This window comes from Dama dama, chromosome 16 (assembly GCF_033118175.1).
Source record: "Dama dama isolate Ldn47 chromosome 16, ASM3311817v1, whole genome shotgun sequence".
NCBI lineage: Eukaryota > Metazoa > Chordata > Mammalia > Artiodactyla > Cervidae > Dama > Dama dama.
The window spans coordinates 29,559,204-29,582,126 of NC_083696.1; the positions used below are offsets into that span (position 1 = coordinate 29,559,204).

Genomic DNA, 22,923 nt, shown 5'->3' on the forward strand with positions numbered 1-22,923 from the left:
TATCATTACCATCTTTCTAAATTCCATATATATGCGTTAGTATACTGTATTGGTGTTTATCTTTCTGGCTTACTTCGCTCTGTATAATGGGCTCCAGTTTCATCCATCTCATTAGAACTGATTCAAATGAATTCTTTTTAATGGCTGAGTAATATTCCATGGTGTATATGTACCACAGCTTCCTTCTCCATTCGTCTGCTGATGGACATCTAGGTTGCTTCCATGTCCTGGCTATTATAAACAGTGCTGCAATGAACATTGGGGTGCACATGTCTCTTTCAGATCTGGTTTCCTCAGTGTGTATGCCCAGCAGTGGGATTGCTGGGTCATATGGCAGTTCTAGTTCCAGTTTTTTAAGAAATCTCCACACTGTTTTCCATAGCGGCTGTACTAGTTTGCATTCCCACCAACAGTGTAAGAGGGTTCCCTTTTCTCCACACCCTCTCCAGCATTTATTGCTTGTAGACTTTTGGATAGCAGCCATCCTGACTGGCGTGTAATGGTACCTCATTGTGGTTTTGATTTGCATTTCTCTGATAATGAGTGATGTTGAGCATCTTTTCATGTGTTTGTTAGCCATCTGTATGTCTTCTTTGGAGAAATGTCTGTTTAGATCTTTGCCCCATTTTTTGATTGGGTCATTTATTTTTCTGGAATTGAGCTGCAGGAGTTGCTTGTATATTTTTGAGATTAATCCTTTGTCTGTTGCTTCATTTGCTATTATTTTCTCCCAATCTGAGGGCTGTCTTTTCACCTTACTTATAGTTTCCTTTGTTGTGCAAAAGCTTTTAAGTTTCATTAGGTCCCATTTGTTTATTTTTGCTTTTATTTCCAGTATTCTGGGAGGTGGGTCATAGAGGATCCTGCTGTGATTCATGTCGGAGAGTGTTTTGCCTATGTTCTCCTCTAGGAGTTTTATAGTTTCTGGTCTTACATTTAGATCTTTAATCCATTTTGAGTTTATTTTTGTGTATGGTGTTAGAAAGTGTTCTAGTTCCATTCTTTTACAGGTGGTTGACCAGTTTTCCCAGCACCACTTGTTAAAGAGGTTGTCTTTTTTCCATTGTATATCCTTGCCTCCTTTGTCAAAGATAAGGTGTCCATAGGTTCGTGGATTTATCTCTGGGCTTTCTATTCTGTTCCATTGATCTGTATTTCTGTCTTTGTGCCAGTACCATACTGTCTTGATGACTGTGGCTTTGTAGTAGAGTCTGAAGTCGGGCAGGTTGATTCCTCCAGTTCCATTCTTCTTTCTCAAGATTACTTTGGCTATTTGAGGTTTTTTGTATTTCCATACAAATTGTGAAATTATTTGTTCTAGTTCTGTGAAAAATACCGTTGGTAGCTTGATAGGGATTGCATTGAATCTATAGATTGCTTTGGGTAGTATAGCCATTTTGACAATATTGATTCTTCCAATCCATGAACATGGTATGTTTCTCCATCTGTTTCTGTCCTCTTTGATTTCTTCCATCAGTGTTTTATAGTTTTCTAGACATAGCTATTTCTTAAATTAGGAACTACGTTTGCCTGAATATCTCAAGGCCCTTTACCATCAACATTTTTTTTTAATCATTCTCTTTATGTCATCACTATATATTTGTTTGTCCTTTTTGAAAACATTTTTTTTTTACCCTTGGGTCAAAATAAGTTACTTGGTAAATATATTCATTTGATATTATAAATATTAACTGCTATTGTGACCATGATGAAAAAAAAAGAAGTCAGATTTGGATTTGTTGTTGCATTTTGAAATCTTAATCTTTTTTCAGAGACTCATCTACATTTAAAGCTTTGTTTATTTCTTACTGAAAGGAAGAAGATTTCTCTCCCCAAGTCAGCTATACTCTGCCTCTGGCTTCGGCACCTTCCCAGTCTTGAAAATACAACGCTGCACCTTTTTGAAAAGCTCATCTCCAGTGAGAGAAATTCTCTGAGAAGGATTGAATGCTTTATGAAAGATTCATTGCTGGTATGTGCCGGGTTCTGATGAGGAGAAAAATCCTTAAAGAAGGTGCTTCATATTGTATCTTTTAATCAGCAAAAGGGGAAAATGTAAACAAATGAGCAGTTGGCACCTTTTAAAATCATCATCTATCTACATTTTATTTTTGAAATACATAATGTCTGGGGCTTTTCTCCTTGTGTTAAAAATAGGGCAGGGGAATTCCCTAGCAGTGCAGTGGTTAGGACTCGGTACTTTCACTGCCTCAGACCTGGATTCAGCCCCTGGATGGGGAACTAAGGTAATATAAGCTGAGTGGCACAGCCAGGACAAAAAAGAAACAGTTTATCACTGCACCTTATATTGCACATTCACAAGAACTGACATTTGGCCAACAAATTCCTCATTTCCAGCTTCCTTGATGACTCATATGGTAAAGCATATCTGCCTGCAATGCAGGAGACCTGGGTTCAGTCCCTGAGTTGGGAAGATCCCCTGGAGAAGGGAATGGCAACTCACTCCAGTTCTTGCCTGGAGAATTCCATGGATAGAGGAGACTGGCAGGCTACAGTCCGTGGGGTCGCAAAAGACTCTGACAGGACTGAGCACACACAGCACATACCCCATGAACAGTATGCTCTTCATTCTCCAAGCAAGAATGCTGGAGTGGGCTGCAGTACCTTCATCCAGGGTATTTTCCAAACCCAGGGATTGAACCCAGATCTCCCGCATTGCAGGTAGATTCTTTACCAGCTGAGCCGCCATGGAAGCCCCTATGAACAACAGGAGGAATCGATTAACAAAGGAAATCATTCAAAAAATAAACTTATAATCCTTCACTGGAGGAAAACTCAAATACTTAAAAGATACAAAATGACACCCCAGAAAAATGGCGTCAGGCTGCCATCCTCGAACCCCCGCCTCTATGCAGGGGCTGCCCAGTCTCCCCTCTAGTCAGAACTTCTCAGGCCTGGGTGGTGCGGTGCTCAGCAGACCAGATGGGCCCCATTGCCTAATCCAGTGGCAGGGGCCCAGGCTAGCCGGCAGTCCTCAGAACCTGACCAATCCGGTCTTTTCCCTCTGTGGGAGGCAGCTCTGGAATTTATGTGCATTTTTTTAGAGTCGGACTAAAGACCAGTGCACTCTGAATAAACAATTAAAGCTCCCCAGGAGGCGTCATGCTTCCGGGCCGCCATCTCACAGGAACCTCGTGGAGGTGTCATGCTTCCAGGCCGCCATCTTACAGGAACCTCCTGGGCTCCAACAGGCTTTCTTACTCGCTTTTGTCACCGAGGGGAGTTACGGTGCAGAGATTTGTGTCCTCTTGTACAGATGGAGAAAGCCAGTAAAAGAGAGACGGTGAACAGTCAGATCTTAAGCTGGTGGCCAGGAACCTGGGCTGGAGAGTGTCCGCCGCCCCCTGAGCTGAGACTTGTGCTGCGGCAGGGTGTCTGTCTCTGCACACAGCGCACTGAAGTTGGCTGAGTCTACCCAGCCTCCTCCGGGACACCTTCTGTCTGGTTAATCCAGTTAGAACTTGACGCTTTCGCTCTCTTTCAATTTGGAGGCTGTGTGAGAGAATCATAATTGAATCTGCTGCCTTCTTCCTATATCCCAGCTCTCTTTTCGGGTTCTGATCAGTCCCTACCAGGTCACGAGTGTGACCATGGCCCTGCTTACCTTCTCCCTGTCTCCCAGGCTCCTCTTTGCCTTCCCATCTTGGGGCCTCCAAGGGGACCATGGATAGGGTCACAGTGGCCAGCAGCTATGCTGCATTCATCTTTAAGTTAGCTGACCCAAATTGAACCCTACTAATTTAGACATTTACAATGTTTGAGAGAAAAAAGAAAAGAAAAGAAAATAGATACAAAGATCAAAAGAGCCGAAAGAGAAAGAGTTACTTTTAGGGAAATTTTGCTTAAACTCATCTTTCAAAACAGTTGCATTAAAAAAAAAAAGTTGCATATTAAGGTGAGAAATAAGAATGTACCTTATATAAAAATAACTATAATAGTCAAAATAAACAAAGGCTGTTAGAAGTCACATTAAAAAAAAGTTGCATATTAAGGTGAGAAATAAGAATGTACCTTATATAAAAATAACTATAATATTCAAAATAAGCAAAGGCTTTTAGAAGTCCTGGCAGCCCATTCAAAACATTACCTTTATTGTCAGGTAAATCTATTTCTGACTGAAAGATACATGCTATAATTTCATCTTCTCTGGTCCTTTTTCAGTGGCAAAATATAGTAACTGAGCTATTTCCTTGCTTTCAAGGTCCTTATTAAATTTTCTTTAAGTCTTCTCTCCATGGAAAAATTCCAGTTTCATCACCCTAAATTGATTTGATTCTGCAACCTTGTGATTCTTCTCTAAATCTTCTTTGTGCCCTTTTTACCTGTGGCCCTCAGGCCTGAGCCTGTCAGTAAACCCAGGTTGAGAGAGAGAGAGAGAGAGAGAGAGAAAGCAGGCATTCCAGTTAAACATTGCATTGTATAACCTTCAGTCTCCAGTTTATGGTTTAAAATCATTTCCCCCCAAACAGTTTTGAAGTCAGTTGATTTACAAAAGCATTTATCAGGATCATGTGTGTAGAGATTCAGAGCTTCCATTATGGTTAAAGGGGGATTTCAGAGGGTGTTATTGTGTTTAATTTATTGTGGCATTGGCAGGATGTAACCCCTCTGTTGCCTTACGGTTCAAGGGGGTAATTACAATTCGGAGCTGCAAGTCCTTGATTGGCGTGGGCTGCTGTCCTCAGGATCCTGGGCCCGCAGTGCCACACAACCAAGCAGGCTGGAATAAGCCTGTGACGTGACCGAGTGATTGGAAAGGTAACCTGAAGAACGTACTTCCTGATTGCATCAGCTGCTTCGCTTATCAGAGCACGGTATCTCGGGGCCGTGAGGGGACCCTGCGGAAGTATCAGAAAGACTTGGAAGACTCGGATAGGACAGGACTGCTGTGCTTTCCTTTAGAAGTAACTTGATGCCTATTACATTAGAGTTGGATTCTGAGAGTAATTAAAGTGTGATGGTCTAGTAACTTGTATTTTATATGGAGCACTGTTAATTATGTTTCCATCTCTCGGGACTATCCAGAATTAGCCCCAAAGTTCTATAGTTACCAAGATGTTGCAAAAACAAAAGATAAACGTGTTGTACAGGTTGTACAAAGTGAAATGATCTCTCCAAATGTTCTGTGGCCTCTCAGGGCCTCAGAGGCTGGGTATTTTCCTTTAAGACCATGAATAATAAGGTGTTGACCTAATAGTCACCTGAATTCTAAGTGTGTTTTTTGACTTCTAAAATAAAAGTACGTTTTCAAAACCTGTTTCCTTTTGAGGCTCGCTGTTTGACTCTCTTAGGCTGGACCTCCCCCAAGTCCATGGCCACCTGCCACATTTGATTCTCCTAAATAAATCGAGGTCTTAGCCTCAGTTTGTCATCTACTGAGCAGACTGACACGTTGCAAAAGCAGATGGTCGTGTGTTTCCCTTGACAGAACAGGCAATGGAAGACCGTAATCCATAGCTTCAGACCTGACCTTAAAAACTCATGTCACCAAAAGCAGTGAAAGCCACTTGCTAATTATGCAGCTTTCTTGGCACTGCTTGGTTTCCCAAGGCTGGCCCCGAATCAGAAGGATGTTATGTTTTCCAGTTACAATTCTGTTTGCGGAGCCCAGAAAGCTATTGTTTATATTCTGCATTTGAATGAAAAGTGCTGGCTGGGTGGCACTGTGCTTGGCTGCCCTGCTGCACGCCCGGGCTGGGATATACCCTGGTTCCCATGCCCTCCTGTTCGATCCTTCGTTGGCTGGCCTCACATGCCGCCTGCCCCTCTAGCTGGGTCCAGAGATTTGCCCATGAAAGAGTGCAGGGGGAGGGGAAGGAAGGGGGATTGGTTTTGTTTATTCAGATTTTAAATCAGGAAACATTCCTGGTGTTTCTCTTCATAACTCCACCAAAATTAGTTCTTTATCTTGTCAAGTGTACCTCAATAAAGATAGGGTTAAAAGGTAGTTCTTGATCTAATAAGAACTTAAGAATAACAAACCTGCAGATAACTCAGTGTCCTCCTTGACCTCCCTCATATGAGATAAGATGCATTCTTGTTTCCATTCTCCAGATAGTAATCATAGCCACTTCACATAGAAAAAGAGACTCATTTTATGCTGAACTCCAAACACAGTTCCCCTTTAATAAAAGATTATACCGAAGAATTAACTCTACATCCTGGGTGATGTCAGTTTTCTCTGCTTGAATAACTTCTTACTAATGTTCTAGGGTTTTTTCTTTTCCTGCTTTCTCATTAGCAGTCTTTTAAACATTTCTTTTTTTTTTATTTTTTTGAGTTCTTTAATGTGATGCATGAAATGTAACAAAAGCTAAAGTAGATAATTTAGCAGTGATCGAATAGAGAAGTGTGGCGGTGGTTTATGCTTGTGGCTAAAAGGTAAAAAGAAACATCTCAGACAATAATTGCACTTTCCGGCATCGACCTCAGGGGGGCACCAGATCACCCAGCACTGTGAAGAAAAGAGACTAGATGGCAAGTTGTGTTTTCACTGTTGGGATGCAGGCCTTGGCAGCCAGTCAGAGATGAAGAGAGAGAAACAAACAAAAAAACAAAACGGGGCAGTAGTTGCCCTAGAAGGTCACTGCCACTCAGAGGCTGAGCCAAGAAGCAGCAGGGGCTGAGGAGCCCCTTTCCACCCCGGCTACACAAGCCAAGGGGGGAGAGGCCGCTGGGCCAGGCGAGAGGAGGAACTGGAGGTTTGGGGGACTTTGCTCGCATCCCTGTGTCTTAACATTCTCAGACAGCGCGGGTAAATTTAAAACACAAAAGTACATTTGGTACTTGTTAAGTTTTTTTCTTCTTTTTTTCTTAAGCCCAGAAATGACAGATTTATCACTAATTAAACAATAATTTCATTATAGAGTACTGAAAAAAATTGCTGGTAGTATAAACAACATCTGGTAAAGATTAAAAAGAAAGAATAATTTTTCCAAGCTCAAATTTGATGAAAGAAACACAAATGTTTTGAAACAAAATAGATTTTAAAATGCAAAAGGGATATTTACAGTCTTAAGTTTGGTAATTTGAAAGTAGAAAAGAAGAAAATGGCATAATAAAAAATACATGTTTATAAAGGTGCCTTATTTTATATGACAGATATGAAGATTTTTTTTATATAGGTAATTTTTTTTTAGACCAAATTGTTTTTTTTAACTCAAAAGAGTCTATTGAAATGAAACTTACAAAGAATTTTTTTTTTAAAGAGGAGTGTTATTTTTTGATGAATAGTCACCTTTTAATTTACATACATAGATTAACACAAGGGCTCCTGCCTGTCAAGGGTTTGGATGAGTCAGATACACAGTGGGATGTGTTGCTGGCCATAAAAATGGACCATGAAAGAGAATCTACCCCCGACTTACTGAACTTCAGTTTATCTGTCACCTGAAACTTCTCTATTTTTTAGGAAAAATATGTGTAGAAGGTGATAAATGAAGAAGGCTTGAGAATTTTGTTTCCATGTCTTCACTGCCTTTTTGTTTTTTACAAGCGAGATTAACTTTTCTTAGTGAATTACCTCAAATCATAGTTTAACTTCCCTTTCTGGCTTGTATTCTCTCTCTCCCCTCTCCCCATACTCTTTCCATCTCACACAGATTCAGAAAATGATAGGAAAATAGGAAAGATTTCTTCCTGAGAATTCTCAGGCAGCTAGTAATAATCGTTGATGAACTGGGATGAAAATAACAGGTTAGGCACCAAGGAGGGCTTAGCTCAGCAGTAAAGAATTCACCTGCAATGCAGGAGCCACAGGTGACATGGGTTCAATCCCTGGATCAGGAAGATCCCCTGGAGGAGGGCATGGCAACTCACTCCAGTATTCTTGCCTGCAGAATCCCGTGGACAGAGAGGAGCCTGGGGCTGCGGTCCACAGGGTCACAAAGAGTTGGGTCACAACGGAAGTGACTTAGCACGCATGCGTAGACGGCAAGGACAGAGTGAGTGTGGATGTTATTTGTGCAGTGTGACAAGCCGGCCTCCCTCACCTCTGCCTCCAAAGCAGCCTAGAAAACGCAGCTGCTGCACGCTTCCCTGTGTTGCTTAGTCTTCCCTTGTTTTTTTGTTTTTCTTCTGAGGGATGAGCATGGGCTGTCCATCTGGCCAGAGAAGAAACAAGCAGTGCAGTCCTGGGTAGCTGTAGAAGAGGGAAGGAAATGTGCCCCCCAGCGCAACCTGACCCGTAAGGAAAGGAAACCAGTGTCCAGAGCTTTTCCTCTCCTGTTCATCCTCTGACATTCAGTGAGAGAACTGGGGGCAGGGTGAGAGAAGGGGAGAAGAGCGCAACCGCTGTCATTGACGGCCTCCTGCTAATGAAGTTTCCCTAGACTTGAAATAATCTGTACATGAAAATCATTAGACCAGATGGAGAAGAGAACTTGAGAAGGAACAGATTTTGGTAGGATGGGGAAAAACAGACAAACAAATGGAACCCAAGAAAGGTTTTCTTTTCTGTCCTCATTCTAGTAGGAAAGATAATTGCTTGGTTTGTGGGGTTCAGAGCTAGGCCGAGAAGTTTGAGTTGCAGAGTGACCTGTTGTGTTACTTTGGGGACCCATTTTACAAATAAAACAGGACACAGAGGGGTTAAATGTTTGCCTCTTCCCTCACAGGGATGTGTAAAGATTTGGGGCAGGGTGGGGGGGGTGGTGGTAATTTATGGCTTCCAAAGAAGCATAAATTAAGACTTTAATTCTATTTGGAGGATTCCCTTGATAAGAAAAGCAGCTTAAGTTTGCTTTTGTGATTTGGTGTCCTTGGGACACATGCCTGGCCTGTGAGCACTCCGGGCTTCATGAGGGGACTCACTGACCCTGAAATTATGTGCTCGGAAAGTGTGAAGAGTCTCATTTTTAAAACCATCAGTAAAGACTGCAGATGAGAAAGAGCTGTTCACAATTCTGGAGTGGCAAGGGAGACTGGTTTTTAAGTCAAAATCTCTGCCATTGCTGTTTCAGTAGGGTCCCCCTCTCTCCTGGCCTCTTACCTGTTTTGAAAGCTAAAACAGGTTGTAGAAGCAGGTTAAGGGCAACCACGGTCTGAGCTGTTTGGACAGAAGGAAATCTAAGAGGAGAGTTGATCGGCATGGAGAGACCAGGCAGATTCCACACAGTCTGTATATTTAAACACGTGACTGAGCTGTTTCACTAGAAAACACTGCAAGAAAGAAGAGCAAGTCCAAGCTCTGGTCCTCTTTTCAACAGAGTTAGAACTTTCCCGCTTTCCCGCTTGCTTTTCAAGGTAGCCCTGTTCTATGCACTGATCAGCCTTTTCTCTGTTATTAGTATAGATTGATTTTCTACTAGCATCAGATTTAGGCAGTGGTTCTGGAGTAGTTAGACCATTTAGAACAAAGGGAATGGTTCTGTTTTACCATTTTCAATTTTAGTCTTATTTTCTGTCAGTGCGTTTTTAGCCTCTATGTGTCACATGACGGTATTGTTTGGTTCTTAAACACTCTTATTCAAGAGCCATATTGTCTATATATAAAACTTGGAAAAACTGTTCTGGCACATTTGATGAGTCACATTTCTTCAAGATAGGCAGTTTGCTTTTCTCTTCTTGTTTGATAATTTCCATTATGAATGCATAGAAACTTCCATGATATTTTCTGGGCATATATCCAGTGACCTTTTAATAACTGTTAGTATTTACAGTGAGGCTGAGAAGCAGGGAGATAACTGACTTGTCTGAGACAAAGTCAAAAAATACTCTGCGTCTCTTCTGTTGAACCATCAATCAGCCAAATTATTCTCTTGAGTATGTAATGAATTTAATCTATGAAAAATTTTAGTTGATTTCTTTTAGATAAAAATGGACATCAATGAAAGATTATGGAGTATAGATTAGTCTACCTAGAAAGCAGAGATTTGCATCCTACAAATCATAAATCTCTTCAAATAAAAGGAGTTATCCCATCATTTTAACAAGTGGTAATGCTCTTTCCTGGAGCCTTCTGTGACAGCTGTAATGGCGGGGTGTGAACACTAGATGGCACACGTTCAATGTTATTGTACATCGAGAAACGCCAGCACAGAAGTGTGGAAGCTTCTGGAGATAGGCACAATTCTTTAGCCTGGCCTAGAAAAGTTAAGAGAAGATATATATCGTTTTTTCTGTTTTTCTTGTTGAAGGGGTATGAAAAACTGTTCCCCAAAGCTCAATGTGACTCAAAGAAATTCCACATAAAGCCTAATTTACTAACCTGTGGATGCTACTGTATTGTATCTGTTTTAGAACACACATGGCCTCCTCCTCTAGCTTAATCTCATGGTATGAGCTCCAGCCAGGATGGTATGGGATCATGGAAATTTGCCGATGGTCTAGTGGTTAGGGCTTTGCTCTTCTACCACCAAGGGCCCAGGTTTGATCCCCGGTTGGTGAACTAAGATTCCACAAGCCATGCGGCCAAAAAGAAAAAGAAAAAAGCAAACAAAAAGATACGGAATCTGGGTTAGGCCCTCTGAAGCCCCACCCAGGCCACAGTAAGTTGGCTTCTGCAGATTTAAATCATCAAAACTGTCATAAAAATATTCGTGGATTAAATTGGATGGCTTTCCTTATTCAGTATGATAGTATCTTTATTTTTTCTTCATCCTAAATAATTTAAGCTGCTAAATTCATAGTGCTCTAAGATGTAATATTATTTAGTCTGGCATGGTGGTGGTCACTGCTTTCCTTAATAATAATTTGAAATTACTATGTACTCATTTCCTAATCAGCAGGAATGAAAAGATAACAGGATAACTTCGACCTTGAGGCACTTTTAAGTCACGTGAGGAGATCAGACACATAGGGAACATTACCTAAAGCTAGCAACACAGGGCTTCCCTGTGACTCAGATGGTAAACAATCCATCTGCTATTCAAGAGACCTGGGTTTGATCCCTGGGTTGGCAAGATCTCCTAGAGGAGGGCATGGCAACCCACTCCAGTATTCTTGCCTGGAGAATCCCCATGGACAGAGGAGCCTGGTGGGCTACAGTCCAAGGGGTCGCAAAGAGTCAGACACAACTGAGCGACTCGGCACAGCAGCACAGGTTGGGCTGTGTGTCTTCATCATGGCCTGCTGGTAGATGGTATTTTCTAATTTCCCGTGATACTTATTGACTCTTTTTTGTGTATCATGTGGGCTTATTGTTGAAAATGTGGAATTTACAGAGTATAAGTTGAATAAAGAAGAAGAAGAAAGACTGTCCATAATCCCCTTACCCCAAGAGAACTTCTGTTTGTATTTGTATGGAGGGCTTTTGCCATGAACTAGTTGTTTTTCTTCCTAACTCAAAGGAATAGATCCATTTTCTAGACACCAGCAGTTGTGGACAACTCATTTCCCTGATAAGAGTGAGTCATTATTGATGAAATGCTTCTGATATTTTACTTTCTCATGGTCTTTTCCTTTACAGCCTGAAGCTGCTGCCTGCCACCCTGCCATATTCAGAGTTGTTGATGAAATATTCAGGTAAATATTGTGCTGTGTCTGCTCATAATTGGTCTAAATATGTTCAGCTTCCAAATATGAATAAAAAATTCTGTGGTAGTCTCTGGCTCTACCATGGGGAAATTAGATTTCTAATTCCATCCCATCCTGCTGAGCTTTTTGGTAAAACACAAATGTCAATGTGTATTTAAAAGCCAATGCCTGAGAATTAAGATAACTATCTTTTTTTTTAACCTTTTAAAAATCTAATAATAATGGTTGAAAATCAGAATTGAATTAGATTTTGCATCACGCATTATTCATGTAGAATTTTTCTCAATTAAAAATAAAGGGTAGTAGTGTTCTCCCTTCACCACATGAGGGCTGACCAATCTTTTTAAAGCTAAGGAACACCAAAAATAATAAATAAATAATGCCATTCTTAACAGAGCACTTCTGAAAGGCAGAATCAACTATGCATGTTATCTAATAGCACACTAATTTTTTTTCTACAAATACGAGAACTTCTTGGTAAATGCAGTGGATTTATAACGATGAAAGATGAGCCCACTGGACCCCAGGTTGGGTTATGACTGACAGTTAGTGAGGGGCCAGAGCCCTCTCGGGGAGCTTACCCCCCGTGGACAGGTGGGTGGCCAGCCTCTTTCCTGGGTGCTGGTGCAGCCACGGCCAGGGTATCTACCCTCTTTATCAGGTCCCCCTCAAACTCAGCAAATAGAGGCCCCACGGCAGACAGCAGACATTGGGAAAAAGAATTTTTACAATAGCAAGTAATCCAGCACTTAAGTTGGTCTTGAAACATAAAAGCTTTAAGCTAAATGAGTGTAGAAATAAGTCAGAATGCTGTTTTTAGTTTAAAGCTAGCAAAGTTTCAGTTGATTTTTGTGTGTGTGTGTTGTTTAAACAAACATAAAGAAAAATTAGTTGTATGAAAATGCATAGAAACCAAACCAGGAACATGCAGATTCTTCCACCCCTTTGCTGGATGGATTTAACTGAGCCATTATAACCCTGGGGCACCCCTTTCTCCACTTTCAAAAGCGAAAGGTCTATGGATGTTCCATTTGTGGGCATAGAGAGTGCAAATATTTGTAAAGAGCATCCCAGGCCCATGTGGAAGAGATATGAAGTGCTTAATAATTTAAAAACCAAGAAAGGGAGCTCTGCACATCGCAATTTTAAAGGAAGTCTTTAGAAAAGGGAGTGACAGATTTCTCCTGCTTTCACGCAAGAACTGAAATCTGATGAGCTGACATTGCTGCTGAAGCTTATGGCACAAAAAGAATGTTTCCGTGTTTCCCTTTTACATATTTTGGTTCACATATTTTCCAGATTAATCACTGAATGTGTTGTGATCTGGCCTTGCGTTGTTTAGGTCCGCACTCCTGGAAACCGATGGAGCCGCAGAAGTACTAGCCTGCATTCAGGTGTTTACACGATGCTTTGTAGAAGCTCTGGAAAAAGAAAACAAGCAGGTTCGTTATATTGCAGATATTATTCATTCCCCCAAGGAAAAAGAGGCTGTTAAGAGTATTTGATTAATCACCAGAAAAGAGCACTTTACTTTCAGTGATTTTGATAGACTGTTTTGTTCATGGAGAAAATTTCCAAACAAATACACCAGCAAAGGCAAAATCATTTTGTGTGTGTCCTCAGTCGTGTCCAACTCTGCAACCCCATGGGCTGTAGCCCGCCAGGTTCCTGTGTCCGTGGGATTTCCCAGGCAAGAGTACTGGAGTGGGTTGCCATTTCCTCCTCCAGGGAAAATCGTTCTAATTGAAAGTAAATCAAGATGGTTCCTATCTGTCCCGTGTCCTGGTACCCAGAAGCATTTATCTATTGCTGTGCAGAGAACTCTACCAGATGATCAGGTGCCACCCCAGAGGGTGAACTTTCTGGGCCCTGTGTTGTACACTGTTTGTTGAGTAGGACTCTGCCCCTCCCAGGCCAGAGAGAGGTGTTCTAGAGTCTCTATGGCATGTGCTAAGAAGGAAATGGCACTTATTATAAAGCAATACTGGACATTCTTAATTATTAGTTTCCATTCATATCAGAGGCCTAAATGTGAATTGGATTCCAGGAGAGATAGGAGGTAGTGAGTGTGACACTATTCAGTTATAATTTGAATAATTATAGAGGAGGAGCTAGGAATGGCCATGACCAAAACGTGTGAATTGGACTCAGTCAGTAAGCAAGAAGCCGGGCCTAGGGACCTGCAAGAAGACTTGCACTGGGAGGGCGGTTGGCAGAGGCAGCTGACCAATTAGAGTGACCTGTGAAACTGGAACCTTTTCTACCAGAGTTTTCACTTTTGGGCATTTTGATTGGCTTGCACTTCTAATGGCCATAGACCTGATGTCTCTGTGGTATTTTGCCAGTTGAAGTGCCTGAACCCTCTGCAGTTTCTTGTGAGGTCATGATCCCTTGGGATACTTTCTGCAGTTTGCCTTAGGGGAGCAGTGCTATGATGCCTGCTCTACTAAAATCCCATACACCCCTATGCCAAGAAACCTCTCAGGTTTTAGCAGATGTTTCTGTTTTTAAGGCAGTGATAAATATTTATGATGTTTTTTTCCTATCTTCTCCTTCCCTATGGAAGTGAGCTAGACTGTAGCAAACAGCATTATCAATGGTGCCCAGCCTGGAATTCTGGAGGAGAGCTCTGCTGAAAGGCACTGGTTGGCCCTCATGCTTATTTTGAGGCAAACTATAAATATCTTTTATCCTCCCTGAACATTCTTTGTTTTTCCAGTTAGGAGCCAACCTCTAAAAAACCTGCACCTTGAACTCTTGGAACAGACTGAGGTTGGGGTAGAGGGCATTGGTAAAAGAAGTGTTGCTCTGTACCATTAGCTTGAGTCTGTCTTTCTTATCAACTTTGTCCTTGAGTTGCAGGTGGGCCTTAACACTTTAGGTTCAGACTTATAGTCATTTTTAATTTAGAATAGTACTCTGCCCACGTGCCGCTGGTGGTAGAGAATCTGCCTGCCAGTTGGGGAGATGCAAGAGATGCAGGTTAGATCCCTTGGAATAGGAAATGGCACCCCATTCCCGTATTCTTGCCTGGAAAATTCCATGGGCAGAGGAGCCTGGTGGGCTATAGTACATGGGGCCACAAAGAGTTGGACACGACTGAGTGATTGAACATACACCCTACCCAGGCTACACGTATCTGGTGATGTAAGGGACACAGAATGGGTCCTGGTGGAAGGCAGAGCAGAGATCCAAAAAAAAAAAGCCAGAAGTTCACTGTCCTTCCCTTGGGCTCGGGACGCGAGAGTAACCTCTTAGCTTTGTAGATGCCTTCATCCCCTTGTGTCGTGTCGTGTCTCTTCCTGGGCCTGTTCCTACTGCCTGCCTTTCTAGGCAGTGCCTTTCTCATCGTCAACCCCTGCCTTCCTGAGTGCCCCTTCTTAGATGAATCATAATTCCTGACGCATGACACCCTCTGTCCTAAGTGATCCACGTGTAACCCTCTTTCTTTCTGTGTTTTATTCATTCATCCACATATTCACTATGAATAAATGAATATCTAGCAACCTGACATCTAAAAAGACCTGGTCCCCTAGTAGAAACTTCAGGTTATTCCCCTGCTCCTCTATCCTATCATCCTGACTTTCTCCCTTCAGGTAACTGCTGTCCTTTATTTTTTCTGAAAACAGTTTGGTCATGTATATGTTGTTGTTGTTTAGTAGCCAAGTCATGTCCAACTCTTTGTGACCTCCTGGGCTGTAGCCCACCAGGCTCCTCTGTGCATGGGATTCTCCAGGAAAGAATACTGGAGTGGGTTGCCATTTCCTTCTGGAGAAGGTCTGTCTTCCCAACCCAAGGATTGGAACCATACCTCCTGAGTTGGTAGGCAGATTCTTTACCACTGAGCCACCAGGGAAGCCTGATCATGTATATATGATTGTTAGACCATGTTTTCTTTATTTGTTATTGTTTCTGCGCTTCATAAAGCAAACGACAGATGAAAATGGTACTGCGTGTGCAGTCTTCCGAGCCTTGTTCTTCCCAGCAGTGTGTCGCCAGGCTTGCTCTATGCTGTGGGCGGTGGTGGGGATTGCATGTAGTGCTCTGTGGGGAGCGTGTATACAGTGTAGCTGTCTTCCTGGTGGTGAGCCTTTGGATTATTTCCAGATTTTGGGTTTTTTTTTTTTCATAAATAGAGTTTCTCTGAACATTCAAGATATACTTAAGCGTGCTAGTGCTGGTTATTAGGTGTGCAAAGGCAGCTTTGGCGGATACTGCTACGTTGTTTTCATACATGGTTGTGCCAATTTACATTCCCCCCAGCAGTTATGAGAAATCCCATCAATACGCATTCTTTCCCATTGTCAAAAATGTTTACCTTCAGTGCTTCTCATTTTCTTTTTTATCCTTTCCTCTCATCCTTGTTTTATTTGGAGAGCATAGTTGCAGCCCCATCATTGTGCCCAGTCAGACTAGTAGCCAAAAACTTATGGCTGTCGTGACAAGCCTCTTTCCTGAACTTGCCTAATAGCTCCAGGACAAGCAGCAAATCAGTTCAGGTTCTGGTTCTGGTAGTGACAGAGTTTAATAATGTGTTGGACTAAATCTCCTGCATATAAAAATTATAAACTCTGGAGAAAATATTTTTAAAAAACTATTTGAAGGTACTGGAAAGCAACCCAAAAAGCAGATAAAAACTGAAGGGGTTTTCAACTCTTGAAAAAGTAAACCACATTGGGTAATCTTCTAACTTTTCCCAGAGGGCTCTCATGTGAGGGGTGGGAAGGAGATTAAATGAGGCTAGGGGTGACCCGAACCCAAGGCATAATCTGATTGGCTTGAGGTGTCAAAAGACAGAGTTGTGGGCTGCCAGAACAAAAAACAGATGAGGCAAAAGAAACATATCAAAAGGTAAACCTAGGGACTTCCCTGGTAGTTCAGTGGTTGAGAATTCGCTTGCCAATGCAGGGGACATGGGTTCAACCCTTGGTTTAGAAAGATCTCACATGCTACAGAGCAACTAAGCCCATACACCACAAGTTCTGAGCCTGCGTGCTCTGGAGCCCGTGCTCCACAACGGGGAAACCACCGCAATGAGCGGCCTGGGCACCCCGATGGAGAGTAGCCCCCGCTCACTGCAACTAGAGAAAACCCATACACATCAACAGAGACACAGGGCAACTGACAAATAAGTAAATAAATAAATAAAAATTTTTAAAAAAGCAATTCAAATATACCTACAAGTACATTAATTACAAAAACTAAGTGAAAATCAACTAAATATACTAGGTAAAAAGGAAATACGTCAGACTGAATGAAAAGCTAAGACCCACTATACGTTCTTTTCAAGAAATCTATTCTAATTATAAAGACGCAGATTGAAAGGGAGGAAAGAGACATGTTATGTAAATAATAAGCACAAGAAAGCTGGTCTGGCTCTACAGGCAGCAGACAGATGAGGTTTTAAAGTAAGGAGTATGGACAGACGAAAAAGAGGGACAGTTTGTATAGTTCATTAGGAGAAACACCAATTACAAATGGATACATGCCTAATGACAGAGGTCTGAGAAACACAGAATAAAAACTGAGAAAAGTAAAAAGAGAAACAGGCAACTCCACAGTAACACATAAAATACTTGGGAGAAAATTTAACAAAAGGTGTATAAGATCTCTACGTGGAAAACCACAAAATAAGAAAACTTAACCATATGAAGAGAAACCATAATCATGAATCGTTGAGATCCCTGGTTCAATGTGATCCTAGTTAAAATCCCAATGTAGTTTTTAAAACAGAAATTGATGGGCGGAATCTAATGCAAAGAACCTATAGTAGCCAGGATAATTTAAAAAAAAAAACAAAAAAAAACCCTCCCCCCCAAACCAGAGGATTCACACTGATTGATTTCAAGACTTTAAGCTACAGGAATCACATTCAAGACAGTGAGGTACTGGCAAAAGGATAGATCAGTGGAACAGAATAGTGTCTAGATATTTTCATGCAATCAACTGATTTTTGACAGAGATGCCAAGGAAGTTCAGTGTGGAAAGTTTTCAACAAGTGGCACTGAAACGACTGGATGCCCAGATGAGAAAACATGAAGCTCCACCTCACAAACAGGAAACCTCATTTGAGATGGGCCATAGCCCTCAAAATAAGTGCTGAGACCATAAAGCTCCTAGGAGAAAATGAGGAGAGTATCTTTTTTGACATTAGGATAATCTAATATTTCTTAGAAGGAATGCAGAAAAGCACTAAGCAGTATGAGAAAAATGTATAAATTAGACTTCATCAGAATTTAAAATGTCTGGTCTTTGTAGACATCCTTAAGAAAATGAAAAAGCAATCCACCCAGCAGGTAAAAAATATTCCCCATACATATATCTAATAGGGGATTTGTGTCCAGAATATATAAAGATCTTTTACAACTCAAGAACATAAGAAAAAACTCAGTTTTCAAAATGGACAAAAGACTTGAATACACACTTCCAAAAATATGTATAAAGTGAAAAGTGAAGTCTCTCAGTTGTGTCTGACTCTTGCAACCCCATGGACTATAGCCTGCCAGGTTCCTCTGTCCATAGGATTCTCCAGGCAAGAATACTGGAGTGGGTTGCCATTTCCTTCTCCAGGGGATTTTCCTGACCCAGGAAGTGAACCCAAGTCTCCTGCATTGCAGGCAGATTCTTTACCAACTGAACTACAAGGGAAACCCGACAAGTATGTGAAGCAACTGGAATTCTCGTAAATTGCTGACCAAAGTGTGGAGTGGTATAACCACTTTGAAAAGTTATATGGCAGTTTCTTACAAAGTTAAACAAGCATCTACTCTATGACCTAGTAATTCCATTCCTATGGTATTTACCCAAGAGAAATAACAGCACATGTCCACAAAAAAAGACAGAAATATGAATGTTAATTGCATCTTTATTCATAATAAAACCCAAACTGGAAACAATCCAAATGTCCATCAATGGGAGAATAAATAAACAGATTATGGTATATTCATACAATGACTACTTTAGAACAACTTTTTTTTTTTTTTTAAATGAAGTATTTAATCCACAGTAACAAAGATGAGTCTCAAAAGAACATGTTGAGCCAAGGAAGCCAGACAGAAAAAAACACACACTCTCATTTTTATTTATTTTTAATTAGAGGATAATTGCTTTACAATGTTGTGTTGGTTTCTGCCATACATCAACATGAGTCAATACATGTGTCTCCTTCCTCCCACCTCCCACTCCACCCCACCCCTCCAGGTTGTCGTGGAGAACTGACGTGAGCTCCCCGTGTCCCACAGAAAATTCCCACTGGTCATCTGTTGTGCACATGGTGATGTGTATGTTTCAGTGCTATTCTCTCAGTTCATCCCACCCTCTCCTTTCCCTGTGGTGCCCACAAGGCTGTCCTCTATGCTTTGCATCTCTATTGCTGCCCTGCAGATAGATTCATCAGTACCATTTTTCTAGATTCCATATACATGCATTAATATACAATACTTGTTTTCCTCTTTCTGACTCACTTCACTCTGTATGACAGGCTCTAGGTTCATCCACCTCACTAGAACTGACTCAAATGAAAACACACACTCTTATGATTCCATTTGTGTGACATTCAAGAATATACAAGACTAATCTCTCTCATCAAAATAAAAATATCAGATGCCGGGGTGGGGCGGAGGGATTGACTGGAACAGCTACAAGGGAACTTTCTAAGGTGATCAAAATGTTCTGTGTCTTGATTGGAATGATGGTCATGTTGGATTTACACATTTACCAAAAGTCATCAAATTGTACATTTAAAGCCCTAACAATTCACTGTAGACAGATTTTACCTCAACTTTTTACAAAAGTACTTCAAAGCTGCTGTGCCTTCTGAGGGCGTGGCGGGTACAGCACTTTGGCCCTCAGAGTATGTGTGAGCACCACTGTTGTTTTTTGATAACTCTCACATAAATAGAGTTATGTATATAATTGGGTTCATGTGAGGTAAAGAACTGATATAAAAACATCAAGAGCATAACTTTATTTTTCTTAAGTCCTGGAAGGCATCTTTAAAAAGGCTTAATTTTTTGGAACATATTTATAAGATTATCAGAAGCATCTTCTATTTTTGATCAGTGTGTAAGACATTATGACCACATAAAGTACTAGAATTTCTTTTGGGGGCAGAGGATGCAAGATTTTATATTTCCTTAATACCTTTTCCAATGCTAACGTTCAAACGGCTTTAAATTTTTTGTTCTATTATAGTTGAAGTTTGCACTCAAGACCTACTTTCCTTATGCTTCTCCATCGCTTGTCATGGTGCTCCTCCAGCACCCGAAAGGTATGTGAAGGTTGATTCTGTCCATATTAAAATAATCTATGGGAAAGTACAGTGATAAAATCATAACCCTTTCCTCCCAGTTCCTTATCTGTAAAACCAGGGAGATGGATAAATGTTCCTCTAAACTCTCAGCGTCACATTCTGTGGATTTTGATATGAGAATTTGCTTGACTTCCCAGTTATGATCATTTACTAAAAGAAAGGAAAGCAATGACCTCTAGTTGCGTTTTAACAGTCTGTTCTGGTTAACACAAAGCCTCTGCTGGTGCCAGGACAGTCCACCTGGATGCCAGGAACAGGCTAAGACTTGGCTGATTTGGAATAAAACAGTACATTTATCTGTATTTCATTCTTTCTTCTCTGTGCCCCCTGCTGCAAATGAAAAGATAAAATGATGAATGAAGCTAAGGAAATTTAGGGGAAATTTCTCCTAACCTAGCCAAGGGAAGTCTTTTGAAAGAATTCAGTAAGTGTGTTAGACCACAGCCTTCTGTGATTTCATTTGCCAGCCTTCCAGAGGCCATATTCATTTGGGGAAGTGATGATTCTGTCCTCATTCAACTGATGTTGATCTGTTAACATGCCTGTGAGCTCCTGTTTATGAAGTGTTTCAGAAATGGAGAATACAGACATCCTTCCCCACTAATGCCTGAAATCTAAAGAGAGGTGACGCTGAAACAAGACAGACTCTATGTTGTAGAAAAAGGCGTTTTATCTGACCATGGAACAATAGGAAGACCCCATAGTATGTCCTTTTTGTGCCGTTTTCCCCTACCTTTTTTTCCCTGAGACTTGAGTAAAGTAGATTCACTTGAGAAAGTATGATTTGAGGTTTCAGAGCATTTTACAAAATCAAAAATACTCTTCCTTTTTCTAAAAGACTAAGTTCTCACCCAAAGTGACCCACTTGACACTGTCCTCTCAGATGCTAGAGGTAGAGGTGGACACAGGCCTGGTGGGATCTCTGGTCAGCAGTTTTGTGGAACTTAACCTGTGGGAACACAAGGGGAAAACTTTAATAAGACAGGAGCATCAGTGATTCACTTTCCCAGGGGCACGTCTCACAGCCCAAGTCAGATCAGCAAAGTCCAAGGTCAGCCTATGTAATAAGCAGCTAAATGAGCTCCACGAAAAATATCAGGGTTGTTATTTTTTAAGTTTGGACATCTATAAACTAAAGACTATTTGTGCTGGTTCCTAGAACAATTTTCTGCATATTACTTTTGGGAAAAATAATGTTATATCCACAGATTGAAGGGTTTCTTAAGAGTAGAGTCTTTTATTCATCAAAAATTGATTTTATGCCCACTGTAAAGTCCTATGAGGTATAAAAGATGAGTCACTTATGAACCCTGACTATCCAGGAGCTACAAGTAAAAGAGACATAAAATAACTATCTAAAAAACTAATAAAAGGAGAAAAGGAAAATGCCTTGAAAGGCTGCAAATCAAGAGTTACGAGAACTCAGAAGAGGGAGAGAGATAATTTATGATTCTTTAATCTGTAGCATTTGTGGGGTAGTAGTGGTTCCTGTATCACTTACATTATCTTTCTGGTGTATTTAATTACAGAATATATCACTACATGGAAATGTGATAACATTTTCAGCTGTTGTTTAAAACTACAGAAATATACGTGCTCAGAAGTGTTTAAGACCATGGGAAAAATGTGAAACCAGAAAAACTAACTTAAGAAAAGACATTTGTCTTTGTCTGTATAATATCCATATTTTTTTTTCTGGCCTTTAAAAAAATTGTGAACCTGAAATTGTATTTTAAATTGTTGGGAAACACATTCCTAATTCCTTATTGACTATTTTTTTTTAGAAAAATATATTTTGAAACCACAAATTATTAGTGATAGATGAGGGGGTGGGTGAGTAGAAAAGAAAAAAAGCTGGGCATCTTCAACATAGCCTTCCTAAATACAGTGGACTGCCTGTGCAGTCTCATGTACCTGAATTAAAGAGCCTTTGAAGTTTAGCTCTGTGTAACACTAACAGGTCTTTCTTCCCAGGCCTGAGAGATGGTTCTGGCAGGGATCAGCTTGAGGGTGGTGGTATGGATTCCATGGAACAGGAAAACTAGGCCTTTCCCCTAAACGGGCCCCTTCTGGTCTCCACTGCAGTTGATTCCTAGTAGGTTTGACTTTTCTCCAGCTCCCCTCTGATGGTTCTCTCCACCCACAGATATTCCGCAGGGACTATGGCACCAGCCACTGAAGCATATCTCTGAAATGCTCAAAGAAATAGTTGAAGACCGCGGGTAAGCAAAGACTGATGACTCCTAGATCCCTTTCACACGTGGTTTCTCTGGTATCCTTATCATTCCTGTGAGCAAGCCTGACAGGGGAAGGCATTGCAAGCATACCTCGGAGATATTGCAGGCTCGGCTCCAGACCACGGCAATAAAGTGAATCACATGACCTTTTTGGTTTCCCCGTGCATATGAAAGTTAGGTTTATACTGTCCTATAGTCTATTTACTATTCAGTGGCATTATATCTTAAAAAAACATATACATACCTTAATTTAAGAATACTTTATTGCTAAAAAATGGCAGTGACTCATATTCTTTTTGCTGGTGGAGGATTTGCCTTGATGATGCTGCTGCTGAGTGATCAGGGTGGTAGATGCTAAAGGTTAGAGTGGCTGTGGAAGTTTCTTAAGACAACGTGAAGTTTGCCACATCAACTGACTCTTCCCTTCACAAATGATTTCTCTGTAACATGCAGTGCCTTTTGATAGCATTTTACCCACAGCAGAACTGCTTTCAAAATTAGAGTCTTTCCTTTCAAACCCTGTCACTGCTTTATCATCTAAGTGTATGTGATATTCTAAATGCTGTGTTATCATTTCAGCAGTGTTCACAGCAACTTCACCAGGAATAGATTCCACCTCAAGAAACCACTCTCTTTGCTCATCCGTAAGAAGCACATCCTCATCTGTTAGAGTTTTATCATGAGATTGCAGCCATTCTGTCTTCAGTCTCCACTTCTAGTTCTAGTTCTCTTGCTATTTCCACCATATCTGCAGTCACTTCCTCCACTAATGTCATAAACCCCTCATAGGCATCCATGAGGGTTGGAATCAATTTCTTCCAAACTCCTGTTAGTGTTGATATTTTGACCTCTTCCCATGAGTCACAAGTGTTCTTGATG

General features: G+C 41.0%; 1 protein-coding gene across 8 annotated transcripts in view; it reads left to right on the forward strand.

The window, feature by feature from the left end:
* The window catches only part of FANCC (FA complementation group C), a 309,507-nt gene that overhangs the window by 266,983 nt on the left and 19,601 nt on the right, over window positions 1-22,923 (forward strand). For all 8 annotated transcript variants that reach the window (XM_061163684.1, XM_061163682.1, XM_061163683.1 and 5 more), the window contains 5 exons: window positions 1,816-1,972; window positions 11,429-11,484; window positions 12,839-12,938; window positions 19,690-19,765; window positions 21,954-22,029. In XM_061163684.1, the coding sequence (XP_061019667.1) occupies window positions 1,816-1,972; window positions 11,429-11,484; window positions 12,839-12,938; window positions 19,690-19,765; window positions 21,954-22,029 (465 nt within the window). The remainder of the gene's footprint in view (window positions 1-1,815; window positions 1,973-11,428; window positions 11,485-12,838; window positions 12,939-19,689; window positions 19,766-21,953; window positions 22,030-22,923) is intronic.